Below are 18,047 nucleotides of genomic sequence, written 5' to 3'. Positions count from 1 at the left end.
TTTAAATTTAACTTTAAATTATTAACTTAGTCATTTAGATATGACTAAGTTAATAATTTAGACTTACTTTTTGATTTTTTGCAGACCAATCTTTTTATTGACTAATTTACAGACAAATATATTTGTAACACGAAAACTAATTAGAGGAAACTGGGGTACCACTGAACATAGGGTAGCACCGAACAATGCTTTTTATTTCTAAACTACTTTTAGACTATGACGACCATTTCTTACAGTTCTAGTTCTCTGAAGTCTAATATCTAATTAAAAAATCACAGTGTCCGGTGAGGCCTCAGTTTCCCCTAACTTTTTTATGAGCCTAGCGCTGATCCAATTGTCCGCTTGATGCCTGTCAATTGAAGGGTTAAATTTTTAAATCGCAATTCATTTGAAATAGTTAAATGACTCCGCTTTTACAGAGCTAATTGATAAGCCTCTTTGAAATTTTTATAAAAGAAAACTCTTTACAGTAGCATCAACTTTAAAATAATGAAGTACATGAAGAAATGGCAAAAATTGCTCAAGGAAAATCCCTAAGCATAAATTAATTTGAAGTGGGAAGGAAAAAAGGGAGTTTAAAACTTCCAAGTGACCCCACATACGCTTTGATCGTTTTATAAGCTTGGCGGAATTGAGTGCTTAGTTGAGCACACACTTTATAATACGGTGTAACTATTAAAAAGCTCAAGAGTTTGTGTGGGTGCATGAATGACGAGGTTCATCTCGATGGAAAAGCTCCTTGTATCCTCATGAGAAAAAGTTGAATCGCTCAGACTTGAGCAAACAATAGAAAGATGAATGTAATCTATCAAGTTTACCATTCTCATTCCAGTGCACCCAACATCACCCCTGTCGCCCCTGTTACCCCTGTCGCTGTTCATGAACTCTTTCCTGGTGAAGACCGGCAATTGGGAAGAGGGTAATGATGAAAGGGGATGGCGCAAAAGGAAGTATCAAGTATGAGAAATTTCATTTGAAGAGAGAATACGGAGGACAAGAATAAACTTTCAAAACTATTTTGTGAAAAACTTCTTCAGCGAATCTCAATATTAAATGAATAACAAGATTTTATCCTGCTGGTTCGCTTTCTCAATGCCGAATGAGGTGACCGTGGGAAATGGAGCTTTTCGGGTTAGGATTTATAAATTTGAGGTTACTGTGTAATAAAATTTGTACCACCTGACTCCAAGTAGTAACTCTGAATTGGAAATGGGATCACTACTTGGGAAAAGGGGTAAAATTTATCGACCCCTTTTTTGTCCTCAACGTTGGACTATAGAATACTGTATATCTTTGAAAAGAAAATGTGTACAGTGGGCACTGAGAAGTATTGAAACGTCCAAGTAAGGCAATTGTATCTGAGTTTTAAAATTTACAATAAAAGAGTCACTATCAGAAATATTCAAAGCGAAGTTTTGTATTGTCTATATCTAAACTGCCACCGTTAGAAAATTATAATTTTCCAAAAGAAACATAATGGAATTATTGCCATTCCGATGTTACTTAAAAAGAGACAATTTTTATGAAAAGTCTCTCACAAAATGTAAAGGCTATAGGGGAAATGCTCATAATTTTGTCCAGTTTCTTATTTTGGACACTTTGAGGATAACATTGGACACTAAAAATAAATTGATTAAAATGATGGATTTTTATTCCAATATTTGATGAATAATGAATTCTATCTAAATATTTGTTCTTTTTGGAAGATTTTAACACTAAATACGTTAAAATTTGAATATGATTTGAGTTGAAATTGCTTTGTTGAAAATTCAATGTGAGCAATTGCTTACGAGAAATATGACAGAACTTCGTGGCTTACTTCAGTCTTATTTAGTTTTGGTGAAGTACTAACAAAGTTTGTTCGCTGTTTTTGAGTGATATTATTGAATATTCATTGCATATTGTGTTGATTCACGTTACTGATGATTTGTACATTTGACCTGAAGTGAGATTTGCCTTGTGAATTATATTTTTCGTGTGAAAAATGGGAAATTTTTTAAGACATTCACCAGTGAGGTGATGATTCTTATTTTGGACAGGTGTTTCTCTCACGAAATTTCGTGAAGTTTTAGCTTTTGTGATGACTAGGTTGGACAAATGCCTGGAGAAACAAAGGAGCATCATCTCTACGAAAGAGATGCAGTGAGAAATGCCTTGAAAGGCTCCCGGAAAGGGCAGGGAATGAGCGAATCCGCACGTACTTGGAGTACCGAAGTCAACTCACTTTAATGAATGATATGGAAAGTTTCTGGGCTTCTTGTGACATTCCACGTTTCCCTTACATGACCAGGAAGAGGACTTGGTAAGATTGGTTCATAAAATGAAGAACAATGGGCATCCTGTTGAGGCGGATTAGCTGTCCAAATTTACAGCCAAGTTATCCAAATTAATAACCAAGTTGTCCAAAATAAAAGTCAAATTCACCTCTACATATCAATTCATTTTTAAACGTATTAAAACTAATTTTAGTAAAAATGAGATGATAAATAGCTTGCCAAGTTTCTAAACAATCCTTCTGAAAAGAGAGTAACAAAAAAAGTCAATTAGTATTGAAAATATCGCACTTCAAACTTAGGATATCGATGCTTATATGCAGACTGTCCAAAATTATGAGCACTTCCCCTAGAGACCATAAAAGTCGAAAGGAAAAGTGAAAAGACAAGAAATCTGCAGCAGTTCCTGCGACTTTCTGGCATTGAGAACTAGGCCATTATTGTCGGCCCAGTGTGAGATCCTTTCCAAATCATCATTCACCGCATCAAACGCGTCGAGATGAATTTAACGGATCTCCAGAGCAATAAATCTGAAGATCGTCTGGTCTGCATACAAATGGTATCTATAATATCTGAGAAACTTGGGTCTTGGGGGACTCTGTGAGTAAGATCAAGAGCAGACTAGATTGATTGACCAGACCTTAGAATCTGAGATCGAGACGCAAGAAGAAACCGAAGAGTCCCTGAAGTTTATTACAGAGCAGTGACTGTGAAATGCTGTCAAAAGTCTTAGAAAAGGCCAAAAGGAGCAGACCGCTAGACATGTCTCTATCCAAAGCCCAAGCAATATCATGATTGATCCTAAGGAGATCCGAAACGATACTGTCATTATTTCGAAAACCAGATTGAAATTTACACAGGGGGGTAACAAACATTTGTTCCTGAATGTTCGTAAACACTAAAAAAAAAAGTTTGTAAAACTTTATCATTAATTCGTAATTTTTTTTCCAGACACACAAAAAACTACGAACAAAATGTTTGTAAAATAACTTAAAATCATCGTCGTCAAGTGATAATGTTACAAACAAAGTTTGGAAAAATGTACACTCAGAAAAGAGCTCTGTAGAAACAGTTCTTAATTTAGCTCTTGAAACAAGAACGGGCATTTATTTCTTGGGTTAAAGACAATTTTACTTGAAGGAAAGCGTGTATTTTAGAATATGCTTTGGCTCAATGACGCACAGTCTTTGAATTTACATAGATGGCAAAAATGAACTCTGAGAGAACTTTAAGTAGGGGAAAGTGACCATGCTTGATACGATCCAAGCTTGATAATAACTATTTTTTTCCTACGTTAATCAATAATTGTGACTCATAGCAATATATTTTAATAGCTGGTGCTAAGACTCACATTTCCGAAAAAATTAGGATCCTAGCTCTTTTTTCCTAGTTTCAGGAAGCAAAAATCAAAAATGGGTCTAAAACTGTAATTTCGATACATGATATTTCATAAGTATTTCTTAATTAATGTCACTTTTCAGGAAAACTACTATCATAGGCACATAGAGGGTTCATCAGTATTAATATTTATGTAAAAATATTTTTACTTGAGGACACCGTTTTTGAGGGTGGTGATAAATTCATAAATTCTACCTGTGTCCATCCTATATTCTAAGAAGGGTCCATGAATGATAATTTAATTGTGGCAACTCTATCATTAGATGTGATTCTTCTATAATTACGCCTATTGTAAACCTCCAATTTTATCGACAATTGACATAGCCTTCAACCGTGTTGCCTGAATTTTAAGGTTGCAGAGTGACATTTTCATGGACTCAAAGTGAAAAAATGGTTTTCGCTAGTGCCCTAATGTCATAAAAACACGGCTTAGAAAAATTACATAAAAGTGATTTTAAAACTAATAACCAGTCGTACAAACGATTTAAGCAGATAGGTTAGAGTTCCGTCTAAATAGTGATGTGCAATTTTTTGTATCCGGTGAAATTTTTATAGTCAAAATGGGCCTCCGAATTGTCGAATCAATTAATATACAGGAAGGCCCCGGACCCGACTTGTATAAAAATCGCCACTGAATTTTCATTTTCTTCTTGAGGAAAATCTAAGGATGTCCAGGAACTATGTGGGGTAGGACTATGAACCTAATAAGTGAGACATTTTTTTGTCATAGTGGAAGAATCGCTTCGGTTTGTGTGTTAATCAGAAAAAAATTACAAACCTTGGACGTCATTTTACAGTATCAAGCATGGTCACTTTCCCCTACTGAGCGCTTCTTGAAGCAAAGCATAACGAGCTTTGATTCTAGTATCAAATTTTCTCTGCAGTATCGCAATCAAATCGACGTACGATAATAATGAAAAAGCAATTGAATTTTTCATTTTTTTTTATTGAAATACCACCGTATACACTTTTTAATCTAAAATTTTTCACATTTCCTATTTTTTTTCTAATCTCTAAGCGAAATTCATCAATTTTTATCTAATTTGAGACTCACATTTGGGAAGATTTTTGTCCGTCTGACAATCTTTGAGTAAGATACCCGACATGTTTTCATTTTTTTTACGGTAACCACCTCGCAAAAATCTCTTTTAATTTTTTCACTGTATAAATTTTCAAAATAAAAAATCACTGTTCCACAACACTTCAGAAACTCGAGCGAGCTCATGAGGCACAATATTTTATTTTTTAGAAAACATTGTTTTCCTATTTTTCGAGCATTCATTCACCAAATTTCCACATAATTCTTATCAGCACTGTATTTTTTTGCACCACAAGACGCTTCACTACTTGTAAAGGCTTCTCCCTACAATTTTCACTATAATTTTATTGAGAAAACTCGCGAAAACAATCACAACTTTGCGAATTAATTGCACTGTAAATTATTTTGTCTGCCATTTGATAGCACTGGAAACCACACTGGATTTTTTTTAGTGAGACGATACTTCGCTCAAGTAACGCCAGCAAGAGCTGTTTTCTAAAACAGAACAACTAAGAAGTTGTTCTGTTTTAGAACACAGCTCTTAATTCAAAACACGGCATGTTTAGGTTGATTCGGCTCTTAAAATATTCTTACAGACAAGAGCTGTATTTTTGCAAATCCCATACAAAATTAGAACTGCCTTTTTCTGTATGAAATTTTACGAACTTGTTTGTAAGTTTTACGATTTACGAACATTTACGAATAATTTAATGAAATATATTTTCTGTGTAATGTGAATTTAAATGGAAATCCACACCCCTTGTTTATGTCGATGCGTTTTTCTTTAAATAATATACCTAAATTGTGAAATAAAATTCTTATCAAGAGAAGAGAAAGAATTTTCCTCTACCATAAATTTGAAGAAATAGAAAACAGAAGTTTTGAACAGTTAGAGAAAAAGCAGTCTTTATGAAATTTAGAAAACATGCAGTTCGAGTGGATTTGAGTACGATCAATAAAAATTATAGATAAACTTTTAATGAAGTGTCAAGAATAATATATTAGCTTAATTTCACTTAAAAATTCTCGTCACAGTTCTGTTACCCACTGTATATTTTATCCTGTTTTAAATGAGTTTCCCCAAAATCCTACTTTCAGTGAGATTATCTTTCCATTTCAATATATTCCCAATACATTTAACTTTTTCAGCTCATCGAAAAGTTTATACACTTGTCTTCCGAAACAAGTATATTTGTAGCAATTAATTGTGGTACAGATTGTCTTTGCAATATAGCCCAGGAAGTTTAACAGGTGAATAGTAATTAATTATGGGCTTTGGAAATGACACATTGTGTGGGCGATAGACATATTATGTATATACTGGGAAGGATATATCCAAATTAGTTAGTCGTTAATCATTTTTCATCACATCACACCCTTCGGACATGTAAATAGATAAAAGGCTAAAAGATATACCATTCCCATTGGAGTGGATCAAATGGAGAATCGCTAATGGAAATGAGATTATTAATTGACGGACTATTTATACTCACCCCCAACTACACGACATGATATCATGATGTCATCCCCTTCTTGCTTAGGACCCAGGATAGTTCCATTAAGTTGACGTCCCCAGCGATCCAGGACAATGGGATGCTCTGGCAGGACTGTTCGAATGAATAGAACAAGTATATTTTACTTTAGCCATCACAAAACAACATCCGGCTCTCAACTTTATTAATGGTTTATTATATATAGTTTAAAGTTTTGCCTCAGCTACTCATCCAAAAGGCTACATTAAGTGGGTCGACTGTTTGCACAAATAACTTCAACTGAAAACTGCTGACCCTCTGAGTACTCATTTGGTCATTTTGAATTGTTCCCATACTGAATATGAGTATGAAGGGATTTACACAGTGGGCACAATTTTAGCATACAATATTGTGATGATACTGGCGAATGTTTCTTATATGCAGACAGACATATTCCTAATATTATGCTATAACTGAGACAAAGCCCAGACCTATTGGGAGTTATGGTAGGGCACTTCTCTTAATTTCATAACCCTTCCACTACTGTCACCTCCACAAATTGTACTTTTTGCACCTTCTCAACTATTTATCATGTTCTTCTCATGCCCTATTTGTTCTCAGTTCTTACATTTCTGTTGAAGAGGCATAGGGAAGAATTCCAGGAAAAAGCTAATGTCCCGGGAATGAAAAGTTGTGAATTGCATCAATAGGACAGAGTCTGACGCTATGTTAACATAAAATTCTGATTATGAGTTTTAAATGAACCTTTAATACTTCTACAGCGGAATTGAGAATCTATAATGGGATTTTTATACACAAAATATACCCCATATCAACTGACAAGTATTATTCATTACGCGTTGTATTGTGCTATTGTACCAGGAAAAACTATATTTTATTCTCTTTTATGGTAACCAAAAAAAAACGCAGTGACTACGTTTATACGGTAAATAAATCCTGAAGTAATTTTAAGTGAAATTTCCACAAATATTATGATTTATGATTTTATCTAAATGATTTAAAAGAAGGCTAAGTAATAAACTCACGAAAAAGAATTTAAAAAAAAGAATTTAAAAAAAAATTAAAAAATCAAAAATATTGAAGGCCTAGCCTATGTGCTAGTGACACTCTTGACACTTGACTTAAGCCGAGGGATTGCTTAACGTAATTATAATCAAAATAATGATTGGACTATACATTCCTATCAGTTTCTCACTAAGCTATCACTAAGCTGTAAGTCTGTCTAGGGTATAAGACATTATTCCAGTATTGACGATTGCGCGCTTCCGGTTTTACCATATGCTCTTTTGGTTTCTATCGTTTTTGTAAAGCAAGAATCTAAGAGTAGCATCGACTGTTATTCCAAATTAGGAAAATTTATGTATTACAGTTGAGTCTTCTAAGAGAGATAAGATTTTGCCAGGGGTCAGTTCTCCATTTCATATTACCCATGCATCCAGGCCCCTTATGCTCCCCCACTCCTATTCTATCTTATTCTTCGATACGGGTATCCGCTCACAGCAGCCCATCTCGGTGTGTGTTTGGATCAGTGAGAGTGAAAATTTGTATCGACTGAAGTACCACTTTCATGTTGAAACTCGTTCTCGTACCAGCCTCTATGGTTTAGGCGGTTCACTTTTTTCTAATATGGAGTTGAAGCCAAAGCTCACTTTTGCGCTACAAACACGTATGGGAATTTCTCTGCATTTGCGAGCGTTACGCGAAATAACTTAAAAATTGGAACTGTTTCCCTTTTGGAAGTTACTGATGGAGGGATAAATATACTAGATTTCTGTCTAAATAACTTTTCCCTATCGGATCTGTGAGTTGAGTAAAGGAGCTGGCTGCAAATAGCTCCACAGAAAAAAGAGAACTTGCCATGGAGGTGACCCCGACCACTTGATGAATGCTTGGCGACTGAGTCGAAAGCTCTGGAAAAAATGATGCATTTTCCCTGAGTGATTTTTTACTTCCGGCGATTTCCGGACCCCCATTGATAAAACTAGTTTTCACGTCGGTTTTTTCTTTACTAAACCTACCGGCCGATTTTGGCCGCTTTTCCTTACACGCTCGGTCAAATGGCAGACCGCGGTAGGGTACGAGTAGGATACTCAACAAATTTTTCTAGGAGAAGAGGAAAAAATTACCAAAAGCGACCAAAAACAATTGGTAGGTTTAATGTTAAACCGGTCAGTTTGACCAGGTCTTGGTAGGTTTAGTATTATTGGAAATAGGAAGATGAAACTTCCTCCGATTGCGTCAGGGTTGTTTTATCCTTTCAGGACAGGAAAAACACGAAAATCTTTGCCAAAGCTTTCGACGCTAACAACGCGCCTTCCTCAGTGATGAAAATAATGATCAATGTCTCTGAAATTTGTCCTATTTTGACTGCTCCGCTCCTAATGAGGAAACACCAGGGAAACACAGGATTTTGCTGGGAAATTACATCTCTGGACATTGATCAAAGGCCAACTGTTGAGGTTTAGTATTAAAAAATTGAATCTTTTTGTTCTGATGGAAATTTAATAACACGGATTATGACCTGGATTAGAATTTATTCCTTCTATAGCTTCACACTACGTTTCGGGGATATTTGTCCCCTTCTTCAAGTCTACAAATTTAATATCAGAACAATATGAACATTAACGTAGTGTGAAGCTATAGAAGGAATAAATTCTGATCCAGATCATAATCCGTGTTATTAAATTTCCATCAAGTATAACTGACCGAACACTTTCCAATACTTTTTGATCTGACTACTCTTACTCCGTGCAAAATTCTTTCTACGGCCGATGTATTCAACAGAAATCTCCCGCGGATATGTAAATTTTCTCGATGCATAATGCCGTTTGATGCATTTTTTCGGTCCCGAAAATGTGCATAATCCCGGGACAGAGTGTATGAAGTATTGCTTTAATTATTTTCTTGGGCATCCTTTCCTCAAAGTGGAAGTCGTCTCTAATTAGAAGGTCTGTGTATCTAGCAACAGACTTATCGAGTACTTTCTTGTGGGCTGCTGCTGGTTGGCAACCAACCTTCCAAGTTTAGAGTAACCAATATAATTCAGAAGGGGTCGAAGTTAAATCCCAGTACCAAAATGCCGATTTCTGAAAAGGGTCACTGGTCCTCCCAGGATGGTACCCCACTTCAATCTGAAGGAACCGGGCAAAAAGTGCACGGTACATCAAAATAAATAAATAAAACAATAGAAAATAATAAACATAAATAATAACTTTAATCCAGAAACAGTTGGTCCGATATTTATTTAACGTATAAACGTAGTCAAAGGTGTACTTGATAAAATTAACAATGCCTATCAGTTTTATACCATTGGGAGATATTTGAAATGCTTTCTACTTACTTATGACTGATAGATTATGTCGAAAGCTCTGGGTCTGGCTCGTTCGAAAATCAATACGGCATCTATACACTCCCTGATCGTGTCGCTTGATATCCTGGGAAACCGGAAAAATAATCACACTCATATAAAAGCAAGCACATTGGTATTTTTTTCGCCATATCCCCAATTCTCTCTCACTCTCTCTCTACTTGACGTCTGCAACGTGTGTTATAAATGATATGGCATATAAGCCACGAATTTTCCTATAGTATCCTCTCATGGCAGTGAGTATATGGGCAATTCATATAGAATAGTGCAATAAAATATCTGCGATTTTGATTTATCTGTGGGCATATGCGAAGGGTCTTTGCGCTCACACCCCCCAAAACAGATTGGAGTTTCATGGACTGACATCCAACTCGGTGGATTGGGCGAAAAGTCACCGCATTTTATAAATGGGATATATGAGAAGTACCTTATCTTCAAAAATATCGGCCCTGAGCCATTCCTGCGGCGAATAGCAATTTATTAAGTGCCATCAAATTCACGTTTATATTCCGCATGCCGCATCCATATGTGTTCATATGTTGTGTATCAGAAAATTTCTGTGCGGCATGTCAGTGTTTTTTTTTTTCTGGGACACACTGTGTCGTAGGACGGAAGGTCCAGTACATGTACAGGGACTTGCAGGACATTATCTCAGCCAGTGACAGAGAGAGAGAATGGTTCAATGGATTAATTAAATTCACCTTAATGTCCAACGATGCTGGCGATGATTTCACATTAAACATTGCACGAGACCCAAAGACTTCAGGTGCTGACCAGTGTCTCACGTGTGACAGTGATTTACTGCGAAAATCGAAACTGCAAAGGAAAACGAGAGAGGAAAGTGAATTGGGTGAGATAATTGTAACACTCTGCCAGGGGGATGTAAACTGTGAATCTTTTTCCACCACAATTGCACCATAAAATCTCAATTCAAGCACAAATTTATTGTACTCCACAGCAAAAGTTATGCTCCTTTGCGGGCAGCTTTTGGCATATTTTATACATGTTAAATATAGTTACTTTTCAATGAATGATACAATGGTTTACAAGGGAGAAATCTCTACAATAATCCCACTTTACAACCAAGTTGAGAGCTACAATTTTTGATTACATATCTGAAATAAACTCTGCAATCAGCAAAATTTCAAATTTATAGTAAAATAATTACTATATGCTCCATTAAAAATGAAATTATTGAATGTCCTCATAAAAGTGTATGAAAGAAAAGCACCATCGAACTTTTATGACCCTGTAGCAGAAGCGGTGGCAAAGCATTTCATGCTTTGCAAAATGCTCTAACTCGTGATTTGGACGTTATAGGGTCGGAGGAACGTCTGTTCGACAGGGAACCACTATTGACACTTTTGTCAAAATGTTGAAAATTATTTAATGTATCTAGTAAAATATAAGTAATATAACGTTTTTTCTATAATATACCTTTTACTATAAACAGAGATGTTCAAATTTCGTATCCCAAATGGTACAGAGTAGGGTGTCAATATTTGCTGGCACGAGTTCTTAAAGTGTCAATAGGCGTTCCTTTCACCCTACCTTAAAAGAAAGTACATTGTCATCGTCTACTGTTCACAAATTTACAATAGACCACAATAGATGAATTATAATTGAGAAATCAGGTCACAACCGGTTTTTAAACGGTTCATAATAGATTGAAATAGGTTCAGGCTGTCAGAAATTCGATGACCTTTCTAACGAGCCCAAATATGACGCCATTCGTTAGAAAAACTCGCTCTCTAGAACTTTTTTAACATTTGACCTCGAAAAACCGTTTATATATGGAATAATTCAAGGGTATTTTCATATATAGAAAAAATGCCCGCCTATCTCGTCTAGGTAACTTCTAAAACATATCCAAAATTAATAAATCATACAACACGTTTTCGTTATTAGGCAATTCATATCAAACTCTTTCGATCCGTTTTCACTTGTGCGGGATTTTTTCAACATTTTCTCAAATTTAATTTTCCATTTCCAACTACTCAATGGTTATTCTAATTATCTATTTACATTTTTTTTTTAATTTCTGTTTAACAACTAGTGCTAGGCGCAGTGATATAGGGTTATCACATCATTGAATATTCTACAAAGCTTGATACAAAAAGCCAACAAAAAATCATTGAAATCGGTTACCAATAAGCATTAGAGATAAGGTTCGGTCAACTTCGCTATAGTAAAGGTCTATATTCCGATACAGTGAATTGAAGTAGGGGGAATTGCGATTTATCATGGGAAAGGCCTCAATCAATACAACATACTGGGTCCCAATCATAATCCCGAAAAATAAAATCCCGAAAGCCAAAATCCCGAAGGCCAAAATCCCGAACACCAAAATCCCGAAAGCCAAAATCCAGAAAGCCAAAATCCCGGAAGCCAAAATCCTAAATTATAAAAAGTGTCATAGCTACTCCCACGATTGCATCCGAGCTTGCTGGAGGCAAAAGGATTTTTTTTTGAAATTATTCTACATATAAAATATCCTCCATATAATTTCATCCCTTTCAGGATTTTGAACATTCGGAAATTTGGTTGCCTCCGAATGTACTAAAGCTTTATCGAAATCGATAAAACACAAGATCGTCACAGGAGATAAAAGTTAAGGTATTTTTTTTTTTCAATTTATTAATGGAGTCAGGGAATAGCTAAGGAAAATATGACCCGGGATGATTGGTAATGTCTTGGTAACAACTGCAGCATACTAAAACGCAATCAAAATGAATCAAAGTTTTCGGAATATTCTGCATGACATATTCGCAACCGGTTTTCCGTTAAAGGAGTTCCCCTAATTAGAAGTCTGAAAACGATCTGTTTTTCGTGATTTTTTTAAAGACAGAGAAATGATTCATACTAATGAAATTTTTGGTATATGTTTATACGGTTTATACATATCTAAAGAGCCTAAATAATTGTTTTTTAAAGGAAAAATATTATGAAATGGCTGAATAAAATGAATGATTCATTGGAGCGCCTCGTCCCAGCACTCTCTAATTTGAGGGAAAGCTGCAGCTCGTAGTTTTTTATAAGGAGAAGGTGGGGGACACTAAAAAGACTGTTCTAGCTAATGTTGACTTCATTAGGGGGGGGGGGGGTCGTCAAAAACTGCAAGTCGATATCTCTTACCGTTTGGCCTCTAGCCGTGTCACAAAGCTTTCGAACAAATAAAAAAATATTTTTGAAAAATGATTGAGAAAGATACATCAATTATGAGTACTATACCGACTCATGGCCGATTAAGTCGGATTATAAATTTGAAGATCTTTCAAAAAATCCAAATTTAAGCAAATCGATTATAAATAAGCCCTCCAAAATGATTAACTTTGATCTTCGAAAATTCAATATCCAAATGTTTATCGAAAATAGGTACCCCAGGACGAAATATTCGCCTTAACTACCTCTAAAACGTATTCGAAAATGAAAAAAAAATTAGAAGTCGTGTGCGAAATGAACCAAAAATCATGGTTTTGGAGGGAAAGGAGGGGGTGAGGAAAAAAGAAAAAACTATCCTAGATAATGTTGACTTATGGAGTGGGTCTTCCAAGACTGGAAGTCGATATCTCTTACCATTTGGCTTTTAACCGTGTCACAAGTTAAAAAAAAATAGTTTATATAACTGAGAAGTAGAAAAAACGCGCTTCAAAATTTGGATAATCTCCCTGAAGTTTGCAAATTTGCTCTGTGCACCCTTACTTTTGTTTCTGTGCATTCGTAAATACTTCGAATCGGCTTCTGAAATGATAGTATATTCTTAGATAGTTTACTTATCTATTTAAAGAATAAAAATTAAAGATCTATTTTGACCTTGTAATTAGGGAAACCCTCTTAAATAGTTCATAATAGTAATCGCTCTATGATGCAAGTGTCCCGGGTTCGGATCCCCTTTAGGTCACCAGGAATTTTTCTGGCGTTAAAGGTGTGTTCGGATTGCATCCAGTGAGCTTCACTGCACTTGATTCCACGGACATGGGACTGACAACCTCATCCCGTACATGAAAAAAATAATGCATGTTGTGCCAGCATATTATTATTATTATTAGCTTAGGTCAGGTGATTGGAGGAGTCCTATTTAATTAAATTTAACTTTTTAATCCAACGCCCGGATATGACATACTAAAATTTGAAACCGACCCATTTTAAACAATATTCGGGGGTGTTTTAAAATAGCAATATGGGGATTGCGATGGATCTGATATCATCAGTTGATATCGGCCATCCAATGTTAAATCTTTACCGAAAATCGCTGGTCGATATCTCTTTCCGACTTCCTTTTTTTTCAAAAGAGTTTGTATTAGGAATGGACGGAACGGACTTTCGGGACGGAACGGACTTTCGGGACGGAAGGAACGACTACCAAAATCGGTTTTGAGGTTGTTACTTGCAAAGCTTGGGCCCTATCTCACAAGACCGGATTTCACTTCGAATCACAAAAGCTGAAATTGTTAAGCTAAAGGTGGCTTATTTCGTTTTTCTTTTGGTTGAGTTCATAAAAAGAAATCTTACCTTACCATGAGCTAAAGCAATTTTTTATGTGATTTCTACAAGTGTAAGATTATTCTTAGTTCTTGGATTTTGGTAAAGTCAGTATTCAAATATATGATGAAGCTGAAGATGGTGGAAAATGTAACAGAAGGACTTCAATGAACAATTAAAATTGTGCTTAATTGTGGTAGATTCTTCTTCGCGGAAGTATAATTTTCGCTCTAAATTCTCACCGTTTTTTATCGCTCTTCTACAGTTTCACTTGGGAACTAATTTTAATAAATTGTAGCTTTTAATATGCGTCGGAGACAAATTATATAAAATGTGGCCGCAATAAAAGTTTGTAATTTCAATTCTCAAACTTTTCACAATTACACACAATTACAATTAAAAGTCAATGGTTGGCGAATGAGGAGGTGGTGGAAGATACTTGTCGCACCCAGGAAGCATGCTTACATGTGACTTGGGTGGGTGGACTGTGAAAATCGTACTATTCATCCTCAGCATTTTGCCGGTTGGTTTGGGGGCTCAATTTTAATTCTTCCACTGTCTCCATCTGCACACAAGTTTCCAACCATTAACCTAGTTTAGCAAAAATATCTTAAAGTGCACACAAATAGTAATTAAAATTACCTGTATAATGGGATGCCGGCATTGTCTCGGAACCATAACACCATATTAACGTCGTCTAATGGGGCCGACAGCGGACAGGGCAAAGATACACTGCGACCCTCCACGGCTTCGATATCCAACGTTCGAACTGCATCAGTGAATTAGGCAGGTGAATAAGGTGAAGTAGTGGACGATGTGGGTGAATTTTTGGGATGGAGACAATCAACAGCAGCACCGGGAATGAGAACAAGAAAAACAATTTATTGAAATTTGTGTGGAGAGCTGGTTTAACCCCTCCTTGTCCATTGTACAATAGAATAAAGGAGCTAGAAAGATTTGTAATATTGCAGTTTTGTTCACATTTTCTTCTCAAGATTTTCTTCCGCAATTCTGTACCGACTCCTTCATGAAGGAGCAGCATAATTCTATATATTTCTAATGAGAAGTTTTCTTTATAAATTAACGAGTACCAAAGATTATAGCCTGTATTCAAACATAAATTGCTTTCATTTAGTATCTCTTGTCAGAATCTTACATCAAGCTAAAATGCCTAATTATCTTAATCAATGCTTTCTAATTAAATTGTATCATTAATATGTCTAATGAATACTGTAGCTTCAACCTGAACGTCTGCTCTATATGGTATACTCAATGGAAATAAAGTATCTATACTGATTTAGAAAGAAGTAAGAGTGGGGATGTGGGAGCTCCTGCATCTATGGAAATGGTTCATTATTCATCGTGAATGTAGGCCAATGAGCTATAACAACTATAACAGTCGGTTGGTATCAAATAACCATGGCGATTACTGACCGATACTCAATAAGCCGTTGCTTATATGCAAAGTTCAAAGTGTTAACATTGATTATGTTTATACCCTAAACAGGTTCAAACTAAAATTGCGCCGGATTAAATGTGAGTCTGAAGCGTTAATACGGTTCAATATCACCCCCATGTCAAATCAAATCAAATAGAATTTTAATATAAAATATATTATTTATGTCTGGAACATAAGGGAGCACAGTATAATGATCCTCCAATGTCTCTATATTATAAAACATCAGAAAATAAGTGTTATTATGCAAGAATCATGCCTAATTAAGGATACAACATCATTCGTTCGTTGTCACATACAAAAGCTAAACGGTTTAAGGTACTTTACTTTAGATAACCAGGAATCCCTCTATAAATTGATTGAAAATAGGTGTGATTATGAAAGAATCACACCTAAATCATTAACATGACCTGCATTTTTACCCGACTCTTAGGCCGGCTTTAGACTGGAGGTTTAACCCAGTTCCCAAAGATCTCAAAAATCTTAACAAAAAGCAATTATATTAATTTTTCAAAATCTAATGAATCATTTGCCCTTAATATTCAATCCTAAACAACAATTTCCTAAGAAATCATGCTTGATGAGGAATTAGAGGAGTTAAGCCAGATAGCTAAGCCTTAGGTCTGAAGCCCGTATAAGACCTTTAAACACTAAACCTACCGACCGTTTTTGGTGGTTTTTCCTAGTACGTTCGATCAAATGATAGACCATGGTAGATAGGATACTCAATAATTTTTTTCTTGGATAAGAGGAAAAAAAAATAAAATTCAAGCTCTGAAAAATTGTATAACCATGCATATTTTATATTTTAAGTCAACCCAAAGATCGTTAACAACCTTCACTCTCCCCTGACGCCTGTCCTTTTCCTTAAAAACCCTTTTTCTTAGTATTTTTGGAAAACGCGTCGAGTGATTTTTTCACATTTGGATATGTTTCAAAGATTACCCAGGCGAACATTTCGTCCTTAGACGAAATCCCGTTGAATCATTCCTAAAAACGGTAGGGGAGACTGGGGCAAAAAGTCACAAAACGGATATTTTATTTTTTTACAAGCTACTCGGACGCTTCAAAAATTTCTAAGTAGCGCAGTTTTATAGGAAATTTACCGCTCTACGACTTTGTGAAAGTTACTTTTCTCTATTTTGCAAGGAAATACGTTTATCGAGCCAATTTAAAAAAGGTAATTTTGTAACTGGGTACTCAATGGGTCAAGTGTCTCGGGTTCGAATCCCCTTTAGGTCGCCAGGAATCCCCTTACGGGAAGGCCTAGTTTCTTCATGGAATGTTTTGCCAGCATTATTATTATTATTAATAATTTTGTAACTATTCTCAAAAATGCTGGGGCAAATAGTACCAGACATTGGGTATTATCATATTTTGATTCGCTTCATTACAGGCTTCCGTAAGTTTGAAAAAATACCTAGAGGACATATTTTCATAGAAAATTTATTCATCTACACCTTTGTAAAACACCGTTTTCTTTGCGAGAAAAGTGAGAAAACGAGAAAAGCGCTTTTCAAGCTATTTCAGAAAAAATACACAATACAATGCAAATCGTTTGACCAATGCAAACAACAAGCAGTGAGACATGGTAATGACGTTTCTTTTCGCCGTGAGACATCAGAAATTGCTTCGTTTTACTTATTACTTACGTTACTTTTTGCTCCATACCTTTTGTTACTTTTTACCCCAAGTGGCCATTTTTAACAAAAGGATTTCTGGAGAAAAGAGCTTTTGTGAAATTCTAAAATAGATAGCGGATTCGTATTCAAAAAATCTAAATTATTTAGAAAATATTTACCAGTGCATCAATTTTGGAAAATAAGTAGGTAATAATTGTTATCTTCTGCAAGGAAGACATTACAAAAATAGGTCTAAAAATTTCGATATTTGTTATTTTCTAAATTCTTTGTTCGAATTCTAAGAAACTTACGACATTGAAGAAGGTCTATGGAGGCTATCTACAGAAAAAAATTTGAGCCGCTATCTTTTTTACCTTGGAAGATATTGAATTTTGAATTTTTCGATTTGTGACTTTTTGTCCCAGTCTCCCCTATTCCAAGCTCAAAGGCTATAAAGGCTCTAGAGAGCATATTTCCCATCCGAATGTTATCTTTTTTGTGCTCGTTGGAAAGGCCTTGGAATTTCCGACAAGTCTGAACCGGTTGCAATCGGTAATGAACAGAATCAGAATCGATAAGTAATTTTTACCAGAAAATCAATTGTATTAATACTGAGTTATTTTGGGCGATCTTTTGAGTAATTTATGAAATGGTTTAAATCGATTTTGAATCGGTAAACGGTAAATGATACGAAAGTACTTTTCAGGTATAGCATATAAGTCATGCCGTTGAAGCATTTTGCAAATCCTGGGACGCTTTGCCATCCATTTATATGTTAGATATGAGATAAAGTACTTGCAAGTCTCAATTTAGTTCAATTTATTAAACATTGTTTTTAAGTATAACATTTCGACGGCTCAAAATATAAAACGAATAAGTCGCGAACACGCAAACTCTAAAATTTCAAGCTGAGATTT

The 18,047-nt window shown here is 35.4% G+C and overlaps 1 protein-coding gene across 1 annotated transcript in view; it reads right to left on the bottom strand.

Annotated features, from left to right (window-relative positions):
* LOC129808040 (neural cell adhesion molecule 2) overlaps positions 1–18,047 on the bottom strand; it is a 325,350-nt gene that overhangs the window by 163,682 nt on the left and 143,621 nt on the right. The window contains exons 4-7 of the mRNA XM_055857702.1: positions 14,695–14,821; positions 10,272–10,386; positions 9,544–9,637; positions 6,204–6,317 (exon numbers count right to left, since the gene is read on the bottom strand). Coding sequence (XP_055713677.1) covers positions 6,204–6,317; positions 9,544–9,637; positions 10,272–10,386; positions 14,695–14,821 — 450 coding nt within the window. The remainder of the gene's footprint in view (positions 1–6,203; positions 6,318–9,543; positions 9,638–10,271; positions 10,387–14,694; positions 14,822–18,047) is intronic.

Source organism: Phlebotomus papatasi, chromosome 3, assembly GCF_024763615.1.
Source record: "Phlebotomus papatasi isolate M1 chromosome 3, Ppap_2.1, whole genome shotgun sequence".
NCBI lineage: Eukaryota > Metazoa > Arthropoda > Insecta > Diptera > Psychodidae > Phlebotomus > Phlebotomus papatasi.
This window is presented reverse-complemented; position numbering and strand designations above follow the sequence as displayed.